We start from the raw sequence: 22,418 nt of genomic DNA, 5'->3' as shown, positions 1-22,418 counted from the left end.
CACGCTGGAGAAGAGAAGCGACATGTTTACGAAATCTAAGAGTAGAATCAATAGTGATTCCCAGGTTTCGCGACTCATCAGTAATATTTAGCTTAACGCCATTCAATTTTAGATCCACAGATGCCTTGACCTCCCCAACGGCTCGCCGCCCCCCAAGGACCATAACCGACGATTTATCTGGGTTTAACTGAAGGCAAAGTTTTGAAGATTCCTCAATCAATCTTGTCAAATCAGAATTTATACAATTTTGTGCATCAGCAAGGTCATTGATGTTAAAAGAATAGTAAAGTTACGTATCGTCAGCATACATGTGAGCCTTACAACTTCTCAGTACATTATATAAATTGCAAGTGTAAATTAAATAGAGAATTGGACCAAGAACTGATCCCTGAGGAACCAGACGATACAGCACATTCAGTAGAGAAGTTGCCATTTAGAGCTACCATTTGCCTACGACCAGTTAAATAGTTACAGAAAAACAAAATGGAATCATCAGAAAGTCCAATGTAATGAAACATAGATAAAAGAGTTTTATGATGAACGGTATCAAAAGCCTTTGAATAATCCAGTAAAATTAAAATAGTGAAGTTTTTCTGATCAATCTCACGAACAATGTCGTCGGTCACATCCAATAGGGCAGCAGTGCAGCTGTATCCTTTACGAAAGCCAGATTGCCGCATAGGTAGAATATTGAACTTATCTAAGTGCTCTCGCAACCTGTCAGCAATAATTTTTTCCAGAATTTTAGATATAACCGGCAAAATACTAATCGGTCTCAAATCTTTTAATTGGCTGGGATTGCTAGATTTTGGAATTGGCGTAATCAGAGCAGTTTTCCAACAGTCAGGAAACACAGAGCCCTGAATGCAATAGTTAATTATATGACAAATATAAGGCAAAATAAACGGGCAACACAGCAACAACATCTTTATACCAATACCATCAGTACCAATAGCATTTGATTTGAGATTGAGTAGTACGTCATAAATCTCTTCTTTAGTTGCAAGCGTTAATGTCAACTTCTCAGTAACACCAGGTACTGTGTTTAAGTTATAATAATTAATAGTGTCCATATCACCCGTAGCAACTATTTGAGAAGTTTGGAAGTAGTCGTTAATAGCATCAACACTCGCTAAGAAGTCCGGAATAGAAGGCTGTTTACTATTAACAATGCCCATCGTCCTAAAACCGGTCCAAAGTTCCCGACATCTCCTAGTGCTCAGCATATGCTCAAGATACGCTTTTTTCCCTCCGAATAGATAAATTAGTAAAGTTCCGAAGTTCTTTATAAGAAGTACAATCAACAGGACTTTTTGTTTCTTTAAATTTAGCAAACGCATTATCACGAAGCGTCATAAGCAGCTTCACATTGTCAGTAACCCAGGGACGGTTATTTTTTTCTCATCAAGGAGACCTTAATAGGAGCATGTATGTGGAAAAGCGTAAGAACATTTGTATTAAAAAAGGTCATTTTATCATTTACAAATGAATTAATTACGTAAAGAAAGTTTAAAATCGAAAACAAAAATGCAACTTCTGTGTAAACATACTTAGAACCACATGTTAAACTTTGGTAACAAAAACTGCAATCACTGCAAGCGGCACCTAGTACCGGAGATTTTCAAAACATCCTATTTGCATCTATCGCATATACAGGATGATTCTCAACCTATACACAGGAAAAAATATAGAGTAAAAATCAACTCTAAAACATGGTTCAGATCGGTCCAATTTATTTAGAGTTATTTTTGTACACTATATAGTGTAGGTGAATAGATTAAAAATTTACACTAAATAGTGAGAAGATGGTGTTTATTAAATAGTGTAAAATCGTTACTCTATAACAGTGTATTATATGTAATCTAACTAGATGTTGTCGTGACTCTAATTAGATACATTTCTAATCTAATCAGTGTAAATTATTAAAAATTCGCTCTAATTTTACTCTATTAATTGACAAAATATCACTAAATAGTGTGTATCTTACACTTATTAGTGTTAATTTTTAATAGGAAGTGGAGTATTTTTAGGGAAGTTTTACGTTTGTAATAAAAATCAAAATTATAAAATATTTGTTTTTATTTTTACTTGTAATATATTGTTATAACTTAAATTTAAAAACATTAAATTCTTTTTATATACATATATAACCATACTTAATTCATTTTAAAGTTTCCACCGAGTCATCATGAAAACTGCATCTAATGAGTCTTCTATAAGTTTCCTGTACGTATAGTTACACCAAGTTGCACATACTTACCAATCTTCACAAGGAACTCGTATGTAAAATCTTCCGGTAGTTCCACTAATTTCACATCATGAATGTTTTATTTTGGCAAACATAATTACAATAAAAATAATCGTTCTTTCTTTCTATACCGCGTAAATCAGGTCTCGAGACGCTATCGAGTTCCGACTCGTTTAGTAGATGACCGTTAAATTTTAGCTGTATCACACCACATGTTGATCACGTGGTACCGACGAGTAATCCCGAGCAAAATAGTGCGGTGCCTACGAAGTACCCGAAGGAAAAGTACACGTCTAGTGTAAAATTTAATGTTTTATATATTACATAACTTCACTAACATAAGTAAAAAAGAACTCTCCTTTAGAGGACTGTAAAAACTACTCTATTAAGTGAATAATATATGAACTCTATATTAATATTAAATATAGTGTACATTAGAGTTATTTTTACCATGTGATATTACAATTTTTACTCTAATTCTTTTTACCAACTACTCTAAAATTTTTACACGACACGATTTTTTCCTGTGTACGCATAAACTTGGGGATTTATTCCTCATGACAAATAATGACTAATTGGTGAAAAAAATTGTAGTAAAATTCTTTTAGTTTCCTAGATATCGTTGAAATTAACTTTCAAATTAAGAATACATAGAAATTACTTGAAACTACTATGGTGATGAACAATTACAACCGACACACATATTCGACGAGGTTTGGGCAAAATGGAGGAGCAGTTAGACCTTTACACATGGTTAATGTCGGGAAAGAGATTTTGAATGTCATTTTTGAATATCATTTTATTATGTAACATTTTATTAGGGATACAAGTTTTATTTACTTCAGGAGTTTTGTTAACCTCGGGGTTTACATTCAGTGTAGGAGATTGCGCGTTATTTTCTAGCAATATGTCTTTATTATCATCAGTATCTTTTTTATTTGCTTCAAATTCATCCATTCTTATTTCATTCCTACCTTCGGTGTTAATATTTCTTTCTTCTCCTCTTTCTACCAGTAACTCTGATGGTAACGTTTCTTCCTCAGCCATCTCTCTATCACAATCGATTTTCAAATCATCGGCGTGAACAAATCGTATTTCCCCATTAATCAAAACCAAATATGTATATCTGCTGGTTATCTTCATTATTTTTCCTTCTTGCCATAAATTCGTATTATTTCTTTTATTGTACATAAGTACCTTCTGTCCCTCTATAAAAATTATCCTGTTATCTTTCCTCACATCTACTCCATCTCTTTCCGACTTTTTTTGTCTTATCTGATCCTTTAATTTAGGTTTTAATAAATCTAATTTTCTAAATATGCATTCAGCTGGTGACAACCCTGTAGCTGAATTAGGTGTAATTCTGTGCTTTAATAAAAAATTATCTATATAATGTTGAATGTCATGTTTTGTCATTTTATGTTTAATGTCACTGTTTGACAGTATAAAGTTGTCTTTCTACTGTTCCATTAGATCTAGGATGCAATGGTGGTGTAAATGTGCATTTAATTCCATTAGAAATACAAAATTTCTTATATTCATTTCCATTAAATGGCGGACCATTATCGGACAGCAATTCGTCTGGAAGACCAAAAATACTAAATACATGACGTCCAAATTATGCTAGTTTATTATGCTAGTTATGCTAGTTTCTTTTGAATTTGTTGAATTGACTTGATAGATATCCATGTATCGAGAAAAACAATTCACAATAATCAAAAAGTATATTCCAAACCTCTAGAGAAAGTCTATGTGGACTCGTTCCCAAAATGTAGAAGACACTCTCCAATCAGTATTCTTAATATCGGGATCTTTACTTCGGAATATGTTGCACGTACTACAATTATTGACATATTCCTCTATGTCTTTATCTATACCAGGCCAATAATAATAACTTCTTGATAGCATTTTCTCAGTTAGTAATTACTGAAACCATTAAGATTCCTATTGGTTTGAACGATAAAGGGTATATCAAATTCAATTTGCAACATTTTTCGTTTCACCGGCAATTTCGTGCGATGCACAATATATCTATGCAATAAACGTAACAAAGCGTAGTTTGAGCTTACAACTTTTTGGAATAACATGCCACAATTTAAAACAATGTATTGTTATAGTGCCCCTTCATTCTGGACGAAGAATTATTGGAGTACGTCCACCTGTTGATAATGGCACGGCGATTAAGAATAAAACAGCATTAGCTAACCTTAATTCAACAACTTCTGTAAGTAACTAATTTTTTATTATTGATTTATAGTTTAATTTATAACTAATTGTTAAATAATTAAATTTAATTGCAATTTATTGATCATCAATAGGCAACCAAATAAACCGTGTTTATAAATAAGTTGCATATATACATTAAAGGAGAATCCTAACAATACCTATTAAATGATTTAAAAATTTGAATAATATATAAATAAATTATCCACTTTAAACCAAGATTTATATTCTATACAAGAAAAAAAAGTTCGTAAACGAGGGAAATTTCATAATCCCCCACAGTCCGCGTCTTACTCTATCTCTTTCGTCTTCACACCTTCTTATTCATGTCCATTCTACGACTTCTTAAATTTCAAAATTTACATAACACTATAGGCTTAACGTATTCGAGAATAAATTGGATGCGATTTAAAATCATTGTTGACTATTGTGTACGAGCCCAACTCTAAGAAACTACCGTTTAACCATCATACAAAGTAAAGAAATGGAAAGATTAAATTACTCAGGTAGTTTACCTGAGGATTGAGAGATTTAAATAAAGTTTATTAATTTCTAATTTACATTTTGCCCAATAGTATTATAGAAATGAGTAATTCAAAAGATATGTGTTAAATAAAAACCATTTCCGAAAATTGATTTTAAAATATTAAAATTGTTAAAATGTAAATATTTATGTTTTTAGGGTGCAAAAGTATTTGGACAACCAGTAATTAATGATCCAAGCACGTTCGCACAACAAAGTTATCTATTGGTTTCATTACTTGGAACTTGCATAGTTTTGTTTATCATCGTACTATTTTGTTGTGTAATTTATAAAAGAAAAAGTATGAAATCCAACGCGGTAAGTGCTTTTTTAAAATAATTAAATTTCTTTGATATAACTAATTTTTTCTTTTATTTCAGCCGTCGATTAGAGTGTTAAAAACAAATCCTTTGATGGCCGATAGATACGCGCCAAATCCTCAATATTCTACATGCCCAAGTACGGCGGCACCAATTTTGAAAAGAGAAAACTTGATGTTTTTGAATGAAATTGGAGAGGGATGTTTTGGAAAAGTTTATAAAGGTAAAAAATTATTTTTATTTTATCAATTTCCTAAAATTCTAATTCGGCAATCGTTTGCTATCGTTTGTATTTTAATAAACTAACAGAAAAAGCGGTAGTGTTTTGAGAATCCGCTATAAATCACAAGATTTTGAAACGTCAGTCTAAACAAACTGTACTATTTTTGAAATCAAATAAACTTTGAAAATATAATAAACAGAAGTAATGATAAATGGAAATGGATTTGTGTGCAACCATCTAAATCAATAACATTTTGAAATTGCTAAACTTATTAAATTTTTAATTGTTTATCTTTATCTAGTTCAATATTAAAATGTTATGCTTTTAGGACTATGTGACTTAAAAGTCCCCAAGTCACTTTTTTCAACAATTATTTAATAATTAAATATAAAATTTCATCTTGTCATACAATTTTTCTTATAAAAAACGATTAATTAATGACGTTACTTCAACAACTCAACGCTTAAGTAGGACCAGTACTAGTATCTGTAATGAAATTTCTTCTTAAAAGATGAATATGTTAATTATTCAAGTACTTATAGATAGTTATCATCGTAGTATACCTGCATACAACCTGACATGAAGCTTTGTGACCTTGACTTGCATGATGTAGCAACATGGTTACGTTTAAGTTGTCCAATTGAGTTATATAGATCTTGTACAGGTTTATCAGAGCTGATCAATCAGAATTTAACGCTTAGTCATATGATGTTACGTGACTCAACAAGTGTTAGCTTGAATATAAGTAAGACTGACGGGTTCTTATTGCTGCCAAAGGATATCATTGGTTCTTGAGTGATTAAAACACTTTACAATTACTCTTGTTGCTTGTTATACGACCTCTCAATACATCTTACTATCATTTAATATGTTTCAATTGGTCAAAATAACTCAAACTTTGTTGCAATGGGACACACTTCACATCATTCTCTCATATTTCTACTCCAAGCTTCATAAATAGTCGATAATTTATTTCCATTGCTGGAAACTTGTTAGTCTTATTACATTTGTCCTTAATACATTAGCTATCCAGAGATTTCTGTAAAATAACCAAATCGACTCCAAATGTTATACAACAAAAACTCATTTTATAGATCGAGAAATTAGAGTTATATGATAGATGTATCATATAACTCTCATTGTGAACTATAAAAAAAGCCACCTAAAACAAGTAATCAACAACTGGGAGGTCTCAAAGGTAGCCTTACGCTGGAAAGAACTTCCAGGTCACAGACAAGCGAAGAGTATGAAAACTTCGTTGCAAAACAAAACCAAAGAAGTTTTATGCCTTAGCAAAGTGGATCTAAGGACGCTCTCGGGCTACCTGACCGGCCATGCGCCCCTGAAATACCACCTTTTCCACATTGGACAAGCTGAGGATCAAACTTGTCAACTATGCAACAACGAGTCAGAAACTGCTGAACATATACTGTGCAATTGCGTCGCCAGAGGGCGTCTAAGACACAACATTTTCGGTAAATCTCCCTTGTTACCTACCGACATAAAGGTTCAAGACCTCAGGACAATACTAAGGTTCATCAAGGACCTACATTTGCCCTAAACTTTTGGAGGTCTAAAGTTACAATAGATCTTATAGGTCGCGGTAAAGAGAGGGGCCGCTCCCCTCAGTCCGGCAGCAATAGTAATAATAATATAACTCTCATCCAGTCGCTATATTGATATTAATTAATTACATCAATTCAACGAATTTACAATATTGTTTATGAATTCAAGGAGCGAAATGTTTTCAATGTCGCTACCTTTTTAATTGACAACATAATGTAACTAACATATTCTTTTAATCTAGCACAGTGTTGTGTTCTCTTCTGTTTCCAGCATGTCTGCGTTTCCGACTTAGCAGTCTAATTTCTTTATGTTATCATGGCTGCTCAAGATTTTAACTCCATACATCACCTGCTATGTTATTACATTACACATCTCTTATTAGGAAATATATCTTCTTTGCCATGCTTTTCGCAGTACTTAGATTATTCTCTCATGGTATATGATTTCCCTTTTCACCCGCATTCGTTTTTGAATATTCAAGGATATTTTCTTCGTGTCTTTTAGTATTTACTCCAACTCTTCAAAGTCTGCAGGACTAGTTCACTATATGAAACGTAGTTCCAGTTTTGACAGGTCTAGCCGTGATACCTGTTTCATCTGCAAATTGAAAAGTTTTGGTTTTTGCCATCGTTGCCAAATTACGTATAAGGTAGAAACTTTTTCTCTCATCTTCACCTGGAAGTAGTAATTCTTTACAAAGCAAACTGTCCTTCTTGTTAATTTTTCTTCCAGGTTTACCTCGAACATCTACAAGTTCAAAAATGAGGTCCTGTTCATTACTGCATTATTGCATTATCGTGAAATACCTTCACTGCCTTTTTTTGATTACAGTCAATTTCTGATATTTTACGTGAACTGAGAATAAAATTGATTCTCCTGCTACTCTCTTCCACAGTCATTTAAAATACGCCTGGGATTTCTGCAGAAATACAGTTAAACGCCGTATTGACTCATTTGTGGATATTTTCATCAATTCCTTTCATATGTCTTCTTCTTCTCCTCTGGGGGGCTTTTTTGATATTCTCCCCTTATCGCGCGTCGATTTGTTTGGATCCATCTATTTTTGCAGTATTTTCCTTTATTATTTTTTCTCTTCTACTGATAAATCATGTTCATTATCTGTTGTTGACCGGAATATGACTTTAGCTCTTGAGTTATGTTGTTAATTGTGGAGGTAAGTATTTGAACTAATCGATTTATGTCTTGTCCTTCCTCAATTATGCTTGAAGTCCAAGCACTGTTCGGTCTTTTGAGATCTTGGCGATCACTAGAAAGTAATCTATAAAACATTTTCACATTCCTAAAATTTTGACATTAGTTCTCATGATAGTGCATTATTGTTCAATTGCCTTATTTGAGCTGTTTGCTGTTGAAAATGTTTTTTTATTCTCATCTTGGTCGGTTCTCTCTCCCTCTCTCTTGTGTTCTTCCTTTTCTTCGTCCTCCAATATTACCATTACTTCGTCAAAAATATTTTTCAATATATTCGTTGTTAGTATGTGCTCCATCGGCATTAACACAAAGCAATGACGATATTCTGTCATTGATGATTTTTCTTCTATTGTTTGTGGGTTGATGGTAGTAGATTTTGTATACCTGAAGGCTTGTATAATTCCAAGCAAAACATGTCATAGTACTAAAAGGTCAAAAAGGTTCAATTTCCTCTTTCAGTGTATTTCAAGCTTCGCCGTAAATTTACTTATCAAGAATTCCATGTCTTTTGCGAAATGCCAGAGCCATTCACCACTTACTTTGAATGAAATTGAAACACCACACAATTTTTGTGCCAATTTCATTCGTTTTCTGGAATTCATTTTCCCATCTACACCACACATTAATTTAACTTTATTTAGTTAGTCTTTAGTTTAATGTCAGACACCCCAAAATCCAGGTATTTTATTACTTGAAGTTTTTTATTTATTGTTAAATTAATTCGTTTCGACTAGTCCATATTTCAAGCGTGGAATTATAATGACAATTTAACGATTTAGACTTACAATAGTATTACCCTTAATCTATGAACACCGAATAGAGCAATTCGCAGAATACCTCGAGTGTTAGATTCAATTTATAAGTACAGATATTTATGCACTGCATATGTATATGTGATCTTAATAATATGACTTCAAATTATTTTTACCATTATAAAGCCTCGGATTTTTACTTGTTTGAAGCTCGAAACTGGAATGGAATCATAAAAAAAGGGCAATGACAACTGTGTTACTGGATATCAATCAATTTTGTAATACGCACATTTAGTCTGCAAACTGAAACAAGAAATCGTAGGGTTTTTTGAAACGTTTAAAACGCGTCCACAACATGCCATGCACATCTAAATTGAAACGTCAATTGTTGCCTCCTTTTAAATTCGTTATTCAGGATACGCACATACAGTGACTCACAAAAATCATTATATACTATGTAAAATACCAGTTTAAACCATATAGTATACCAAATTATACAAAATCGTTAAAACAAGATAAAGAAAAGCACTGTTAGATTATAAGTTATTATTAACAAAAAGTAAACACTATCAAAAGAAGTTATTTAATAAAAAATATTTCAACGAAAATGTACTAATTTTTGCACACTCATTTTACTTTTTTTCGCGCCATTTTTTCCTTTTACCATACTGGGTAATATCTTGGCATTTATGTATGATTTTCGAATTTGCCCATTAAATCATTCCCAAAGATGTGATATAGGACTTATATCCGATGATTGGGTTGGATGATCAAACTGTTTCGGTAAAGTACAGAGCAACCAATGCCACATATTTGTAGCTGTGTATTACGAAAGACGTCGAAGCGAACTATAGCGTAAAAGTCGATATATTTCCCACGATCCATAATACTATGATAATATAGGTATGGATGAATGAAACCAAATCGACCACATTTTAATATCTAAAAGATGAACTATTCGAACTCCGAACGAACTCTGGGAAAATATCAAAGTGAAGTGTGGATATGAAGAAGTATATCCATACTCTGCAGAAAATACAAGAAAAATTCTGCGAATATAACATGGACCTGTAAATCATTTCAATCGATTTCAAATAGGCCTTTGATAAAATAAACAGAAAAGATATGCTTCAACACCTAGCAAAACTGTGTATATCGCAGAATGCGAAATTTCATCAACACGAAAACCTCGCAGCTATGTGCCTACGGAGATGACAGTGATGTCGCACTAAAGAAGAACTTAGGAGAAAATGTACTCAACTCATAATAGAAGCCTCAAAAGGAGGACTTGTAACTAACGAGTCCAAAACAAAATATAATAATAATAATCTTTATTATTCAAACAGACGTAAGTCCCATAACAAAGGTAATATTATAATAATTACAAAAATTATTTGAAGAAGGTGACAATACATGAACTAATTTAATAAGTGATATGTCACACAAAAAACGGCCTTTCCTCTAGGAAGATAATACCCGAATTTTAGGAAATGTATATATTTAACATATTTCCTCTGTACTCTTTCTATTGCGGAGATGTTATTCTGAGTTGTTGGTCACCATACAATTGCACAATACTCCAATTTACTTCTCACAAACACTTTATAAAGAATAGACACTGATCTCAACCTGGAAAACTCGCAGCTGTTTCGAGTGATAAACCCGAGGACTTTCAGAGCATCAGAACTTAGCTTACTACTTAGCTTACAGCTTACTTATGTGGCTGCTGAACAGCAGTTTACCCTCAGATCCTTAACTTCAGCCACACGTTCAAGATTTGTATCTTCCAGCCGATAATCATAATGAATAACTTCTCTTTTATTTGTATAAGTCATGATTTGCCATTTTGCAACGTTCAACAACAACCCATTTCATTGGCACCATGAACACAACTTGGTCAAGTCCTCCTGCAAGCTGGTACAATCATTGCCCGATTCAATTGTTCTGAAAAGCTTCAGATCGTCGGCATACATTAATGTTGAACTTTCGAATAAATTTGGCAATTCATTCACAATCATCGTAAACAAATCCCTGAGGAACGCCAGAGAACACAACAGCCTCATCAGACCAGTCACCATTAGAACAAATTTTTTGCGATTCATTAAGTAATGTTAAAAAAACACAGGCATTCCGCGATAGACCGGTATGCCAAAGAATTACCAAAAGCGTTCTATGGTAGACTGTAGCGAATGCCTTAGAAAAGTCAAGCAGAACAAGAACCGTGACCCTGCCAATATTCCTTCTTATGATAATAGTATCAATAACTTCCAAGAGGGCAGTAGCAGAACTGTAACCCGCTCTAAAACCAGACTAGGTATCAGGGAATATGGAAAAGTTTCTAAATATTATCTTAGTCGACAAGCAACAATCCGTTCTAAAATCTTAGACATTGCAGATACTGATGATTTAATATACCGATCAGAATATTACACTGATCGGTCTTAAATCATTATGATTGGAAGGATTAGTCTTCGGTATCGGTACAACCACAGCAACCTTCCAGCAATCTGAAAAAACATAAAACTCAAGACAATAGTTGATGTGACATACAGGGTGATCCATTTAACGTGAGACAAGCGATTATCTCGAAAACGGTTCATTTTACATAAAAATGAACCAAATGAAAGTTGGTCTGTGCGAAGGGGATAACCATATGACGATAACATTTTTTGACCTTGAGCTTATTTTCAAGGTGATATGAAGGTCACGATCAATTTTTTTAATTGCACCCTATATATTTTATTGTAAAATCTGAATCTGTGGATAAAAGTAAAGTAATTAAAACAAAAATAAAAAAATTTACTGTGTGGTTTTGCCAGTACATTCGAGTACCTTCTATCTTTTGAAAAAAATTGAAATTTCTTCAGAAACAATTAACTAACGTTTATAATCTAGCAAGAACAAATAAGATATATGAATTTAAATATTTTCCTACCCGCTTTGATAAATTGCCTTTAGTTCTTAATTCTTAGAATACTATAAAATCCAGAAGAGGTACATCGGGTGACCTGGCTCTTCGGAAATACCTTTGGAAAGAGGTCTAAAAGGTTCCAACATTTCTCCACCTTTATCAATTTGATAATAGAATACCGCAAAAAAAACAAGAGTTCGTGGAACTGCTTATGTCGGCATTTTCAGAATATCGCTTTCAGAGACTTAATTGGTTGAATTGTTTTAAAATGTGACAGGTAAAACTAAATTTGCATAAAAACTGCTTGGCAACAAATTCTGAATTCATTCCATCGTTTTACATTAAGGGAAAGTGTTTAAACTAAGTCATTAAATCATGGATACTCTAAGTGTCGCAGAAAAAGTCGAAATGATTTTTGTTTATGGAGAAAGTGGTAGAAAAGTTGCTGATAGTACAGCTTTGTATCGAAAACGTTTTCCTGATCGAAATACGGCTTCGAGAAGTACCTTTTACAGAGTTGTGAATGATTTCACTAACACTGGAAATGTGGGATCAAAAAAAAAGAACTCGGCGAGCAACTGTAACTACAGAAGAAAAGGAAATTGCGGTATTATCTATCGTTGAGGTAAATCCTCAAGTTAGCACTCGACGACTTGCAATTGACGCCGGAATATCAAAGACCAGCATTTTAAGAATATTAGAGCGCAACAAGTATCACCCATACCACATTTCATTGCGTCAACAGCTTTATGGAGGTAATTTTGAAAATCGATTAATATTTTGTCAATGGGCACAAGAACGAATGCGGTTGGACGTCAATTTCTTTGATAACGTGCTATTCTCGGATGAGTCTACTTTTACAAACAGTTACGAGATGGTTGCGTGAAGTAGAACATCAACGACCTTGGTCGGTTAATGTTTGGTGTGGCATAATTGGTGATAAATTGATCGGTCCATATGATGGTATGCCGAATGGGGAGAAGTACCGAAATTTTTTAGATGACGGGTTAAGAAACACAAAATATGTGGCTGCAAAATGATAGGTGTCCAGCACATTTTTCACATGTTGCACGTGAAGCTTTAGATCGGGATTATGCTGGGCGATGGATTGGAAGGGGAGGTTCAATTTCCTGGCCTGCCAGATCACCTGATTTAACACCTCTTGATTTTTTTTTTGTGAGGCGTCCTTAAGAATAATGTTTATCGCGAAGTACCGACTACCCCAGAAAACATGAAAGAGTGGATAAGAAATGCATGCAGAAATAGTAGCCAAGAAAACCTTTTAAGATGTAAAGAAAGTTTTAGTAGAAGGGTTAATAAATGTATTGAAGTGGGATTTATTATAAATTTTATACTTGTTGTTGATTAATAGTATAGTATAATCATCTTTTTATAAATAAACAATATTCAAAACTATTTGAATAAAAAAATTATTTAGATTTTGTCTACAAAAAATGTGTCGCCGTCGTACTGGCAAAACCACACGGTATTTTTTTTTTCTTCTTTTTAGTTATTTTACTTTTATCCATAGATTCAGATCTAGCAATCAAAAACATAGGGTGCCATTTAAAAAATTGGCCGTGACCTTCATATGCCCTTGAAAATAAGGTCAAGGTCAATAAATGTTATCGTCATATGGTTTCCCCCTTCGCACAGAACAACTTTCATTTGGTTCATTTTTATATAAAATGAACCGTGTTCGAGATAATCGCTTGTCTCACGTTAGATGCACTATTCTGTATAAGGCAAGATAACTAAACAACACAGTACCAGCATTCTTGCATTGATACCATCGAAACCAATTGCATTAGTTTTAATTGAAAGCAACATGCCCATAACCGTAGGGATTCCATTTAATGCTTCTCTGTACTCAACGATGCGTCTTTGTCAAATACATAAAATAGACTGTCTATGTCATAACAGCCAAAAAGTGACTTAGGTTCTTTCAGAAATGAAGGATTCAATTTTGTACATAATTATAGTATTAGAATTCTATGTGTAGGGTTGTTTATTAGTCGTGTTTTTTAACCAGATTAACTGAATTTGGGTAGTCCAAAGTGGATTTTTTTCAAATTGATATAGTTTTTTATTTATAGTTCGGTTCCGTAATTTAATTCTTTATTTTTTGTCGCCGTTGATATCAACAAGACAAAATGGATTTAGATAAAGGAAAGATAACTGTTCTCATTGGGGAATTTCAAAGACACGTAGATATGCAAGTAGTAGAGTCTCGTTGTGCTCATAATATGATTTCCAACACCCGTGGTTAGATACAACATCCCTTAGAGTTTGGTTTAAGAACTGTTCAAGAAAAAGGAGTTCTGTATCTTCAATTTAGATGATAAAATCCTGGTTTCTTTATTCACAATCCATTACAAAATTGCGGAAATCAGATTCTTACAGATAAATATCCAGGTGATAGATCCTGCTAAATATGATAAGTTGCTGATAATTATAGAAAAACAAGGGTAATTTTTAGAATAAAGATTTTTATGAGTCACAATATATCGATTATCTTAAAATAGAATTTGAAGATATAAATTAACTTTAAAAAAAAAAATATTTGGGTTTCTTTGGTTCTTCTCGTTTTAACTAAAGCCGCGCCTTGCTTAATAAATATGCATTATAATAATGAAAGAATTCTGAACGGTGCGTCCGAGTGGGCAGACACTTTAGACCGCGTGTCGAAGGGAATCCGTCGCGAAGTGTTTATTCGGTCGGTCGAAGCGAACGAGTAGGAGGAAGAGGAAGAAATAAAGAAAAAAATAATAAAAGGGGAAAACGAGCGTGGGCCGTCTGTTTACAGGCGGCTCGTGCTACGAAAGGGTCTGCAATGACACGTCTGCGTGTGCCTTCGTAATCTAAAGGATTCCCAGCCGATTGCATCCACCTGGTTCCGAATAACAACACCGAACCTAACCGAGAGTTGTTGATTTTGAAAGAGATTTGGGTTGGGTTTGTTTTGGATTGAAGGAAAGAGGAATAAATGGGAATTTCATTATTGTTTGTTTTTTTTTAACGAAACAGGCGACAATTATTGAAATGGCAGGGGAAAGAGTTTCGAAAGAAGCGAGAGAGAAGCATTTTTATTTTTGGTATCGTGAGTGCGGGTAGCGCGGTCCTTCGCCACCACTCAGTATGATAACATCGGGTTAAATTAAACTCCTCCTATAAAAAAACGTGCTTATTAATTTGTAAAATTGGACAGAATACTGTTCCACCAATGTTTTATTTTATTAATATAAGAGTTTTAATTTCACCAACAAAAAACCACGTCTTTAATATAAGTAATTCTGTTGAATGGCGACAGAAGTTAAGGTTGAAAAGAAAATGAATTGAGAACAAATTCTTATATAAATTTCTTATAGTTAATTCCTGTTTGGTCTGTTCATCCGTTAAGTAACTGTTGGTTTTCGCAAACTCACCGTCCATTTAGACGAAACAACGCAATAGCAACAGAAAAAAACGCGCTGTATAACTGTTTATCTCCGGGTCCGTTTACTTCTTTCACCTTCCATTCCGCGACAAGATCGTTCAGACAAAAGATTTTTTTATTTTTCGATAATAAACGGATCTAAATTTATCAAAAAATACATTTAAATTAAAATTAACCTGTTGAACAAGATTAAATGACGCAGAACTAAAAGATAATTAAAAAAAAATAAATTTTAATAAATTATTAAAACTCGCTGTGGAATAGACGTTCAACCGATTGTGGTAAGGTTAGGCAGATAGCGGGTCGCCATCCAACCTATTCATTGCCTCCACAGTCGTCTCTCGGTCGTAGGTCAAAGCCGCAGAACAGTACGGCACCAAGTGAGGAAGAAACAAGTCGCACAAACAATGCTCGTTAAAACAACAAAAAGAATCATTGCGCGCGAGTGTCTATCAATAATCAAAACAAAACGTCATCATTTAAACACAGCAAGTACCACAGAACTAGTTCAATCCATCGATGATATCCCATCACCAAAATCATTACCAATTTTTGGAACAACTTTATCATTTTTGATGTCGGGGTCTGGAAGAAAACTTCACGAATACATCGATAAAAGACATCACCAATTGGGGTCTATCTTTAAAGAGACAATTGGGCCAACTAGTGCTATTTTTATATCAAATCCGAATGATATTCGAACATTGTTTGCTAACGAAGGTAAATATCCCACACATTTTTTCCCCGATCCATGGATACTTTACAATGAAACTCATGGTTGTTCACGAGGATTGTTCTTTATGAATGGAGAAGAATGGTTAAAAAATCGAAAAATAATGAATAAGTTTTTACTGAGAGGTGATTTTAAATGGATCGACGATTCTTGCATGGTCGTTGTAGAAGACTTATTAAAGCGATTCCTTAACAATCATAACAAGTTAGAAGAAAATTTATATACTTGGTCTTTAGAAACGTTAATTTCAGTTCTTTTAGGCGCCGAAAGTTATCAAAAAAATAAACATTTCATCCGAGAAGATATCGAAGATTTATCAAAAGTTGTTCATTTAATTTTCGAAAAAACTTGTAAATTTAGTATAATCCCAGCGAAATTAGCGTCAACTTTAAATCTACCTCAATGGACACAATTTGAAAGCACAGTAACAACAGCTTTGGATAACACCAAAAATTTAGTTGAAATTTTAGTTAAAGATTATTCAAAAAATAGCACTGGTCTTTTATCAAAAATGTTAACAGTATTCGATATGGAAACTTTAACAAAAATTGTAACCGATTTAATCATAGCATCTGGTGATACAACATCACATTCAATGGAATTTATTCTTTACCTCATCGGTAAACATCAAAATGTTCAAAATAATTTATTTAAATCTTTAAAAAGTGGGCCCAACCCACCAATTTTAAAAGGAATTTTTAAAGAAGGATTACGTTTATATCCGGTTGCGCCATTTCTAACAAGATTCCTAGCTCAAGATACGATTTTGAATGGGTACAAAGTTCCAAAGAATACTCTAGTAATCGCGTCGATATACACCACAGGGAGAGATTCGAATTATTACGAAAATTCAAATGAATTTAAACCGGAAAGATGGATGAGAACAAACGATGTTTCGATGCAACAAATTTTACCATTCGCGATCGGTGCTCGATCTTGTATAGGTAGAAGAATAGCCGAGGCGCAAATAATGATTACATTAGCGGAAATAGTAAAAATATTTAATGTGACGTTAAAAAATAATCAGAAAGAGATTGAAATGATCCTGAAAATGGTTGCGATACCTTCGAGGACCATAGAATTAAATTTCACGCCGCGGTGAATTAAATTTCGACGTTGACAAAGCGATTTTACAAACATAATTTATTACGACGTGCAATATTTTTAAATAAATTTAAATTATTTTTAAACTGCCTACGGATTTTTTTCTTTTTTACATATTTATACCTCCGAGTGATTCAAATTTTAGAAAAGATTTAAATTTTTTTACATAAATCTTAAAGAAAAAATATTTTGTTGAAAATTTCTTAAATTATCCTGTATAAACATTTATAAATTAAAGATTTTTATGTGTTCTTTAATTTAAAATTAAAATGAACTAGCAGAATTTTGATTCTCTCGACCGTTCCTGTTTGAATGATATATAAATTTTCCGGTATTAATTTGCGCTGATATCGCAATTTGATTACATTACATGATTTAATATTCCTTTTTCGTTGGTTGTTTTTTTTAAAACGGACGTTAATAGCTCGCATTAAATTTGTTACACAAAGTTGCTTCTTTTATTACACTGTTTATTGTAATTGAACACGTACTGTTTGAAAATTTCGTAAACAAAAAGGAATGTAAATAAGTACGATAAAAAAAAAAGATAATAATTAAACAATAATCTTGGCTCAAATGCACGTTTACATTTTTATATATTTCTTGTATATTTTTTAAAGTATAAAATTATCAAAGCTAAAATGTTTAGAGATTTATATTGTTATTATTAAATATTTAGAGGTTTTTTAATTTAAATATTTTCAATTTTAATATCTCAAAGGGTAAGTACATAATTCGAATTTGGTACAAAATAATTTGGAAATAAAAATGTTATAAAAATTAAAAAATTAACTAGAATGGTCTACACTCAACTTTCTCACAATTTTATATGGCGGCCAAATTTCTTCTTTTAATTTATGTATTCAAAAACGTTTATTTTGGTTTATTTCAGTTATCTTCGGTAACTAACTTTGGTAAACATACAGGGTGTATCTGAATGACTGCAACAAACTTCAAGGGGTGATTCTTTAGTGAATTTGAAGGGTACTTTGATATATGAACCATGGGCGACTTCGGCTCCCCTAAGGAGCTACACCTCTCCAAAAATAGCGGAAAATTTTGGTTTATTTTTTTGCCCTATTATAAGCTAAACATACTTCCCAAATTTCATTTTCCTGGTGTTAATGGTTTTCGGGAAAAAAAAATTAAACCAAAATTTTCCGCCATTTTTGAAGGGATGTAGCTCCTTAGGGGAGCCGAAGTCGCCCATGATTCATATATCAAAGTACCCTTAAAATTCACTAAAGAATCACCCCTTGAAGTTTGTTGCAGTCATTCAGATACACCCTGTATATATATACAGGGTGGTCCGTTACTAATGGGACACAGAGCAACAGTGAATTCCTTACATATAATTATTACGATTTAACCCAATTTATCTTAGTCCAATTGTTAATAATAACGAAGATACAGATGGTTAAAGTTAATACTTTATTTTCGTTTTTCTTTAATAATTTCGTTGTCTCTTACATTATGAACATGAATATTGGTACATTAGTATTTTTTTAGACGATAAATAATAAATTGGTATTAGTTTTGATTTCTTTTTCAGATGGCGCTGTCTACCTTAAAAAACCACCCTTAAAGCAGTCATATCTTTTTCATCGTTAAAATTTTTACAACTCACATAACATAAAACAGTTTCTCAGACATTTTTACATAAATTTGGTATACCTATCAATATTCTCTAAAGTTCTCCGTTCCCGAGATAATCACTGTTTAAGCGCACATTGCAAAATTTCACTATGCTCTATAAACATTAGTTGGCGGTGAAAAAGTCTTTATTTACAATTGGACTAAGATAAATTGGGTTAAATCGTAAAATTATTACGATTTAATTCAATTTATCTTAGTCCAATTGTTAATAATAACGAAGATAGAGTTGGTTAAAGTTAATACTTTAATTTCGTTGTTTTTTTAATAATTTCGCTTTTTCTTAAATTATGAACATTAAAATTTTTATATTATTACTTTTTAAGATGATAAATGATAAATTAGTATAGTTCTGATCTATCTTTCAGATATAATTTAACTATCCACAAACATAAGTTGATGTTACAAAAATATTAACATAATTACTATATTAAAAATCGATTTTAATAACGACTATAATTTATTTAAACATTTTAATAATAATAACATCGAACAAAAAGAGGAAACAATAATAACAATTAAAATGAACTGCATTAGAGTAAGTGTTCAAAGTGACCACCGTTAGCTTCAATGCATTTTCCAATCCGTTTAGAAAATGATCTTCTTATGTTAAATAATATTTGTTCATTCCTAATGATATCCACTGCCTTTACAATTTTTTGCCACAGTTCCTCACGAGTTTCAGGATTGTCTTTGTAAACAAGGGATTTTACAAATCCCCATACGCAAAAATCCATAGGATTACAATCGGGACTTCGTGGTGGCCAAGTGTAATGACTACCTCGGCCAATCCATCTTCGTGGAAAATTCATATCGAGATAATCTCGCACTTGCCTGGAAAAATGGGGTGGTGCTCCATCTTGCATAAACCACATGACAGTCCAAATATTTAATGGTAACTCAGCCAACATATCGTCTACTTGGTTTTGCAAAAACTGTAAATAATTGTGGCCGTTCAAATTATTTGGTAATTCCCGCGGACCCAACACATAATTTCCAATTATTCCACACCAAACATTTATTTTAAATTCATGTTGAAAATGCCGTTGCCGTGTCATGTGTGGGTTTTCAGTTTCCCAAACATGATAATTTTTAAAATTAAAAACCCCACTACGAGTGAATGTCGCCTCGCCAGTAAATAAAATGTTGGCAATAAACGATGGGTCAGAATTTTGCCGATTTTTGATAAAATTAGCAAATTCTAACCGAACTCTTAAATCAGTAGGCAGTAAGGCGTGTACAGGTACAAAATGGTATGGATACAGTCTTTCTTTTTTTAATATTCGTAGAATTGACGACTTGCTTAACCCGGTTGCAGCTGACAAACGTCTAGAGCTAACTTTTGGGTTGTTACTAACTCGTACTAAAACTTCATCTTCTTCATCAACGGAAATCTTTTTTGGACGACCTGTATTTCGTTTAGGACGAAATGAACCAGTCTCACCGAAGCGGTCATACAAATTTTTAAATAACTTGTGATTTGGTTGTCTTCTGTTGGGGTATTTTAATAAATATCTTCTGCACGCTTCCCTTCCATTAAACTTTTCTTGAGCGTATATGCACACCATATCACGCATTTCCGTGTTAGAAAAAAAATTATGCCGGGGCATTATTTCAAAGTAACAAATACATTGATTACAATAATACTGAGCGTAAAATGAAACTGAATGTCAAACTGATTGTCTAGTGTTTGACTAAATAAAAACTTTGTCAACGCCAACTGATGTTACTGAGATATTAAATTTTGCAAAGTGCCCTTAAACAGTGATTATCTCGGGAACGGAGAACTTTACAGAATATTGATAGGTATACCAAATTTATGTAAAAATGTCTGAGAAACTGTTTTATGTTATGTGAGTTGTAAAAATTTTAACGATGAAAAAGATATGACTACTTTAAGGGTGGTTTTTTAAGGTAGACAGCGCCATCTGAAAGATAAATCAAAACTAACACCAAATTATTATTTATTGTATTAAAAAATGATAATGTACCAATTTTCATGTTCATAATGTAAGAGACAACGAAATTATTAAAGAAAAACGAAAATAAAGTATTAACTTTAACCATCTGTATCTTCGTTGTTATTAACAATTGGACTAACATAAATTGGGTTAAATCGTAATAATTTAATGTAAGGAATTCACTGTTGCTCTGTGTCACATTAGTAACGGACCAGCCTGTATATATATATACAGGGTGTATCTGAATGACGTGCCCAAACTTCAGGGGGTGATTCTTTAGGCAATTTTAAGGGTACTTTCTTATATAAACTATGAGCGATTTCGACTCCCCTGCGGAGCTACGCCCCTTCAAAAATGGCAAAAAATTTTGGTTTATTTTTTTTTCCCGAAAACCATTAACACCAGGAAAATGAAATTTGGGAAGTATGTTTAGCTTATAATAGGGCATGTTTCGAGCCTATTTGTACTTTCAATCTTCCCTTCTAAGTTACTAAACATAACCACCCCCGTTCAATTTTTGTCTAGATCTTTTTTATGACGGTGATAAATACATTAGAAATATTTTATTTAGATAGACGAAAATATTCTAAAACTTTTTTGCCTCTCTGATGTTCTTCGAAAAGTTAATAGTTTCTGAGAAAAAAATTAATTAAGCAAACACTAACTGTTAAGCTGTAGTGTTGTTAATCGAAGGTTGGAATGAATTTTTAAAGAAAAAATCTTAGCAGGCTTAGCAATCTTTGTCAGAAATATTTTTGACGTTTAAATGCCAGTAGTTTTCTTACTATTATTACTGTTTTATTTAAAATTTTGAAACGTCGAGTGAACGAGCGTAAATGCGGTAGAATTTTATTCAAAAATTAATTTGAAAAACAATAATAATAGTAAGAAAAACACTGACATTTAAACGTCAAAAATATTTCTGACAAAGATTGCAAATCCTACTAAGATTTTTTCATTAAAAATTCATTCCAACTTTTGATCGACAATCCCGTTGTTTAACGGGCAGTGTTTGCTTTATTATTTTTTTCTCAAAAATTAGTCGTTTTTGAAAAAATTTTAGAGAGACAAAAAAGTTTTAGGATACTTTCATCTATCTATGTAAATTTTTTTTAAATGTATTTACCATCTGCATAAAAAAATTGTAGCAAAAATGTAAAGGGGGTGGTTACGTTTAGTAGTTTAGAAGGATAGGTTGAAAGTACAAATAGGGTGAAAACGTGCCCTTCTATAAGTTAAACATATTCCTCACATTTCCTCAAGTTCGTTTATGGTTTTTGAGAAAAAAAAATTAAACCAAAATTTTCCGCCATTTTTGGAGGGGTGTAGCTCCTTAGGGGAGCCGAAGTCGCCCATGGTTCATATATCAAAGTACCCTTAAAATTGCCTAAAGAATCACCCCCTGAAGTTTGGGCACGTCATTTAGATACACCCTGTATATGTATATATATATATATATATATATACAGAGTGTACAAAAAGTATGGAATAATGGTTCTACAGCCTAAACTTCAACTTATAATAAAAAAAGTTTTAAATAAGAGTTACTTGAG

At 32.7% G+C, this 22,418-nt stretch overlaps 2 protein-coding genes across 2 annotated transcripts in view; both read left to right on the top strand.

Annotated features, from left to right (window-relative positions):
• LOC111414593 (tyrosine-protein kinase transmembrane receptor Ror-like) overlaps positions 1–22,418 on the top strand; it is a 133,287-nt gene that overhangs the window by 101,235 nt on the left and 9,634 nt on the right. The window contains exons 3-5 of the mRNA XM_071197004.1: positions 4,366–4,472; positions 5,154–5,312; positions 5,375–5,537. Of these exons, the coding sequence (XP_071053105.1) occupies positions 4,366–4,472; positions 5,154–5,312; positions 5,375–5,537 (429 nt within the window). The remainder of the gene's footprint in view (positions 1–4,365; positions 4,473–5,153; positions 5,313–5,374; positions 5,538–22,418) is intronic.
• Positions 15,735–17,342, top strand: LOC111414594 (Cytochrome P450 family protein sad). The gene has a single exon (XM_023045982.2). It carries the CDS (start codon positions 15,822–15,824, stop codon positions 17,247–17,249), a length of 1,428 nt encoding a protein of 475 aa, XP_022901750.1. The 5' UTR covers positions 15,735–15,821; the 3' UTR covers positions 17,250–17,342.

The sequence above is a fragment of the Onthophagus taurus genome, chromosome 6 (assembly GCF_036711975.1).
Source record: "Onthophagus taurus isolate NC chromosome 6, IU_Otau_3.0, whole genome shotgun sequence".
NCBI lineage: Eukaryota > Metazoa > Arthropoda > Insecta > Coleoptera > Scarabaeidae > Onthophagus > Onthophagus taurus.
The sequence above is the reverse complement of the archived record's forward strand: the minus strand, read 5'-3'. Positions and strand labels throughout refer to the sequence as shown.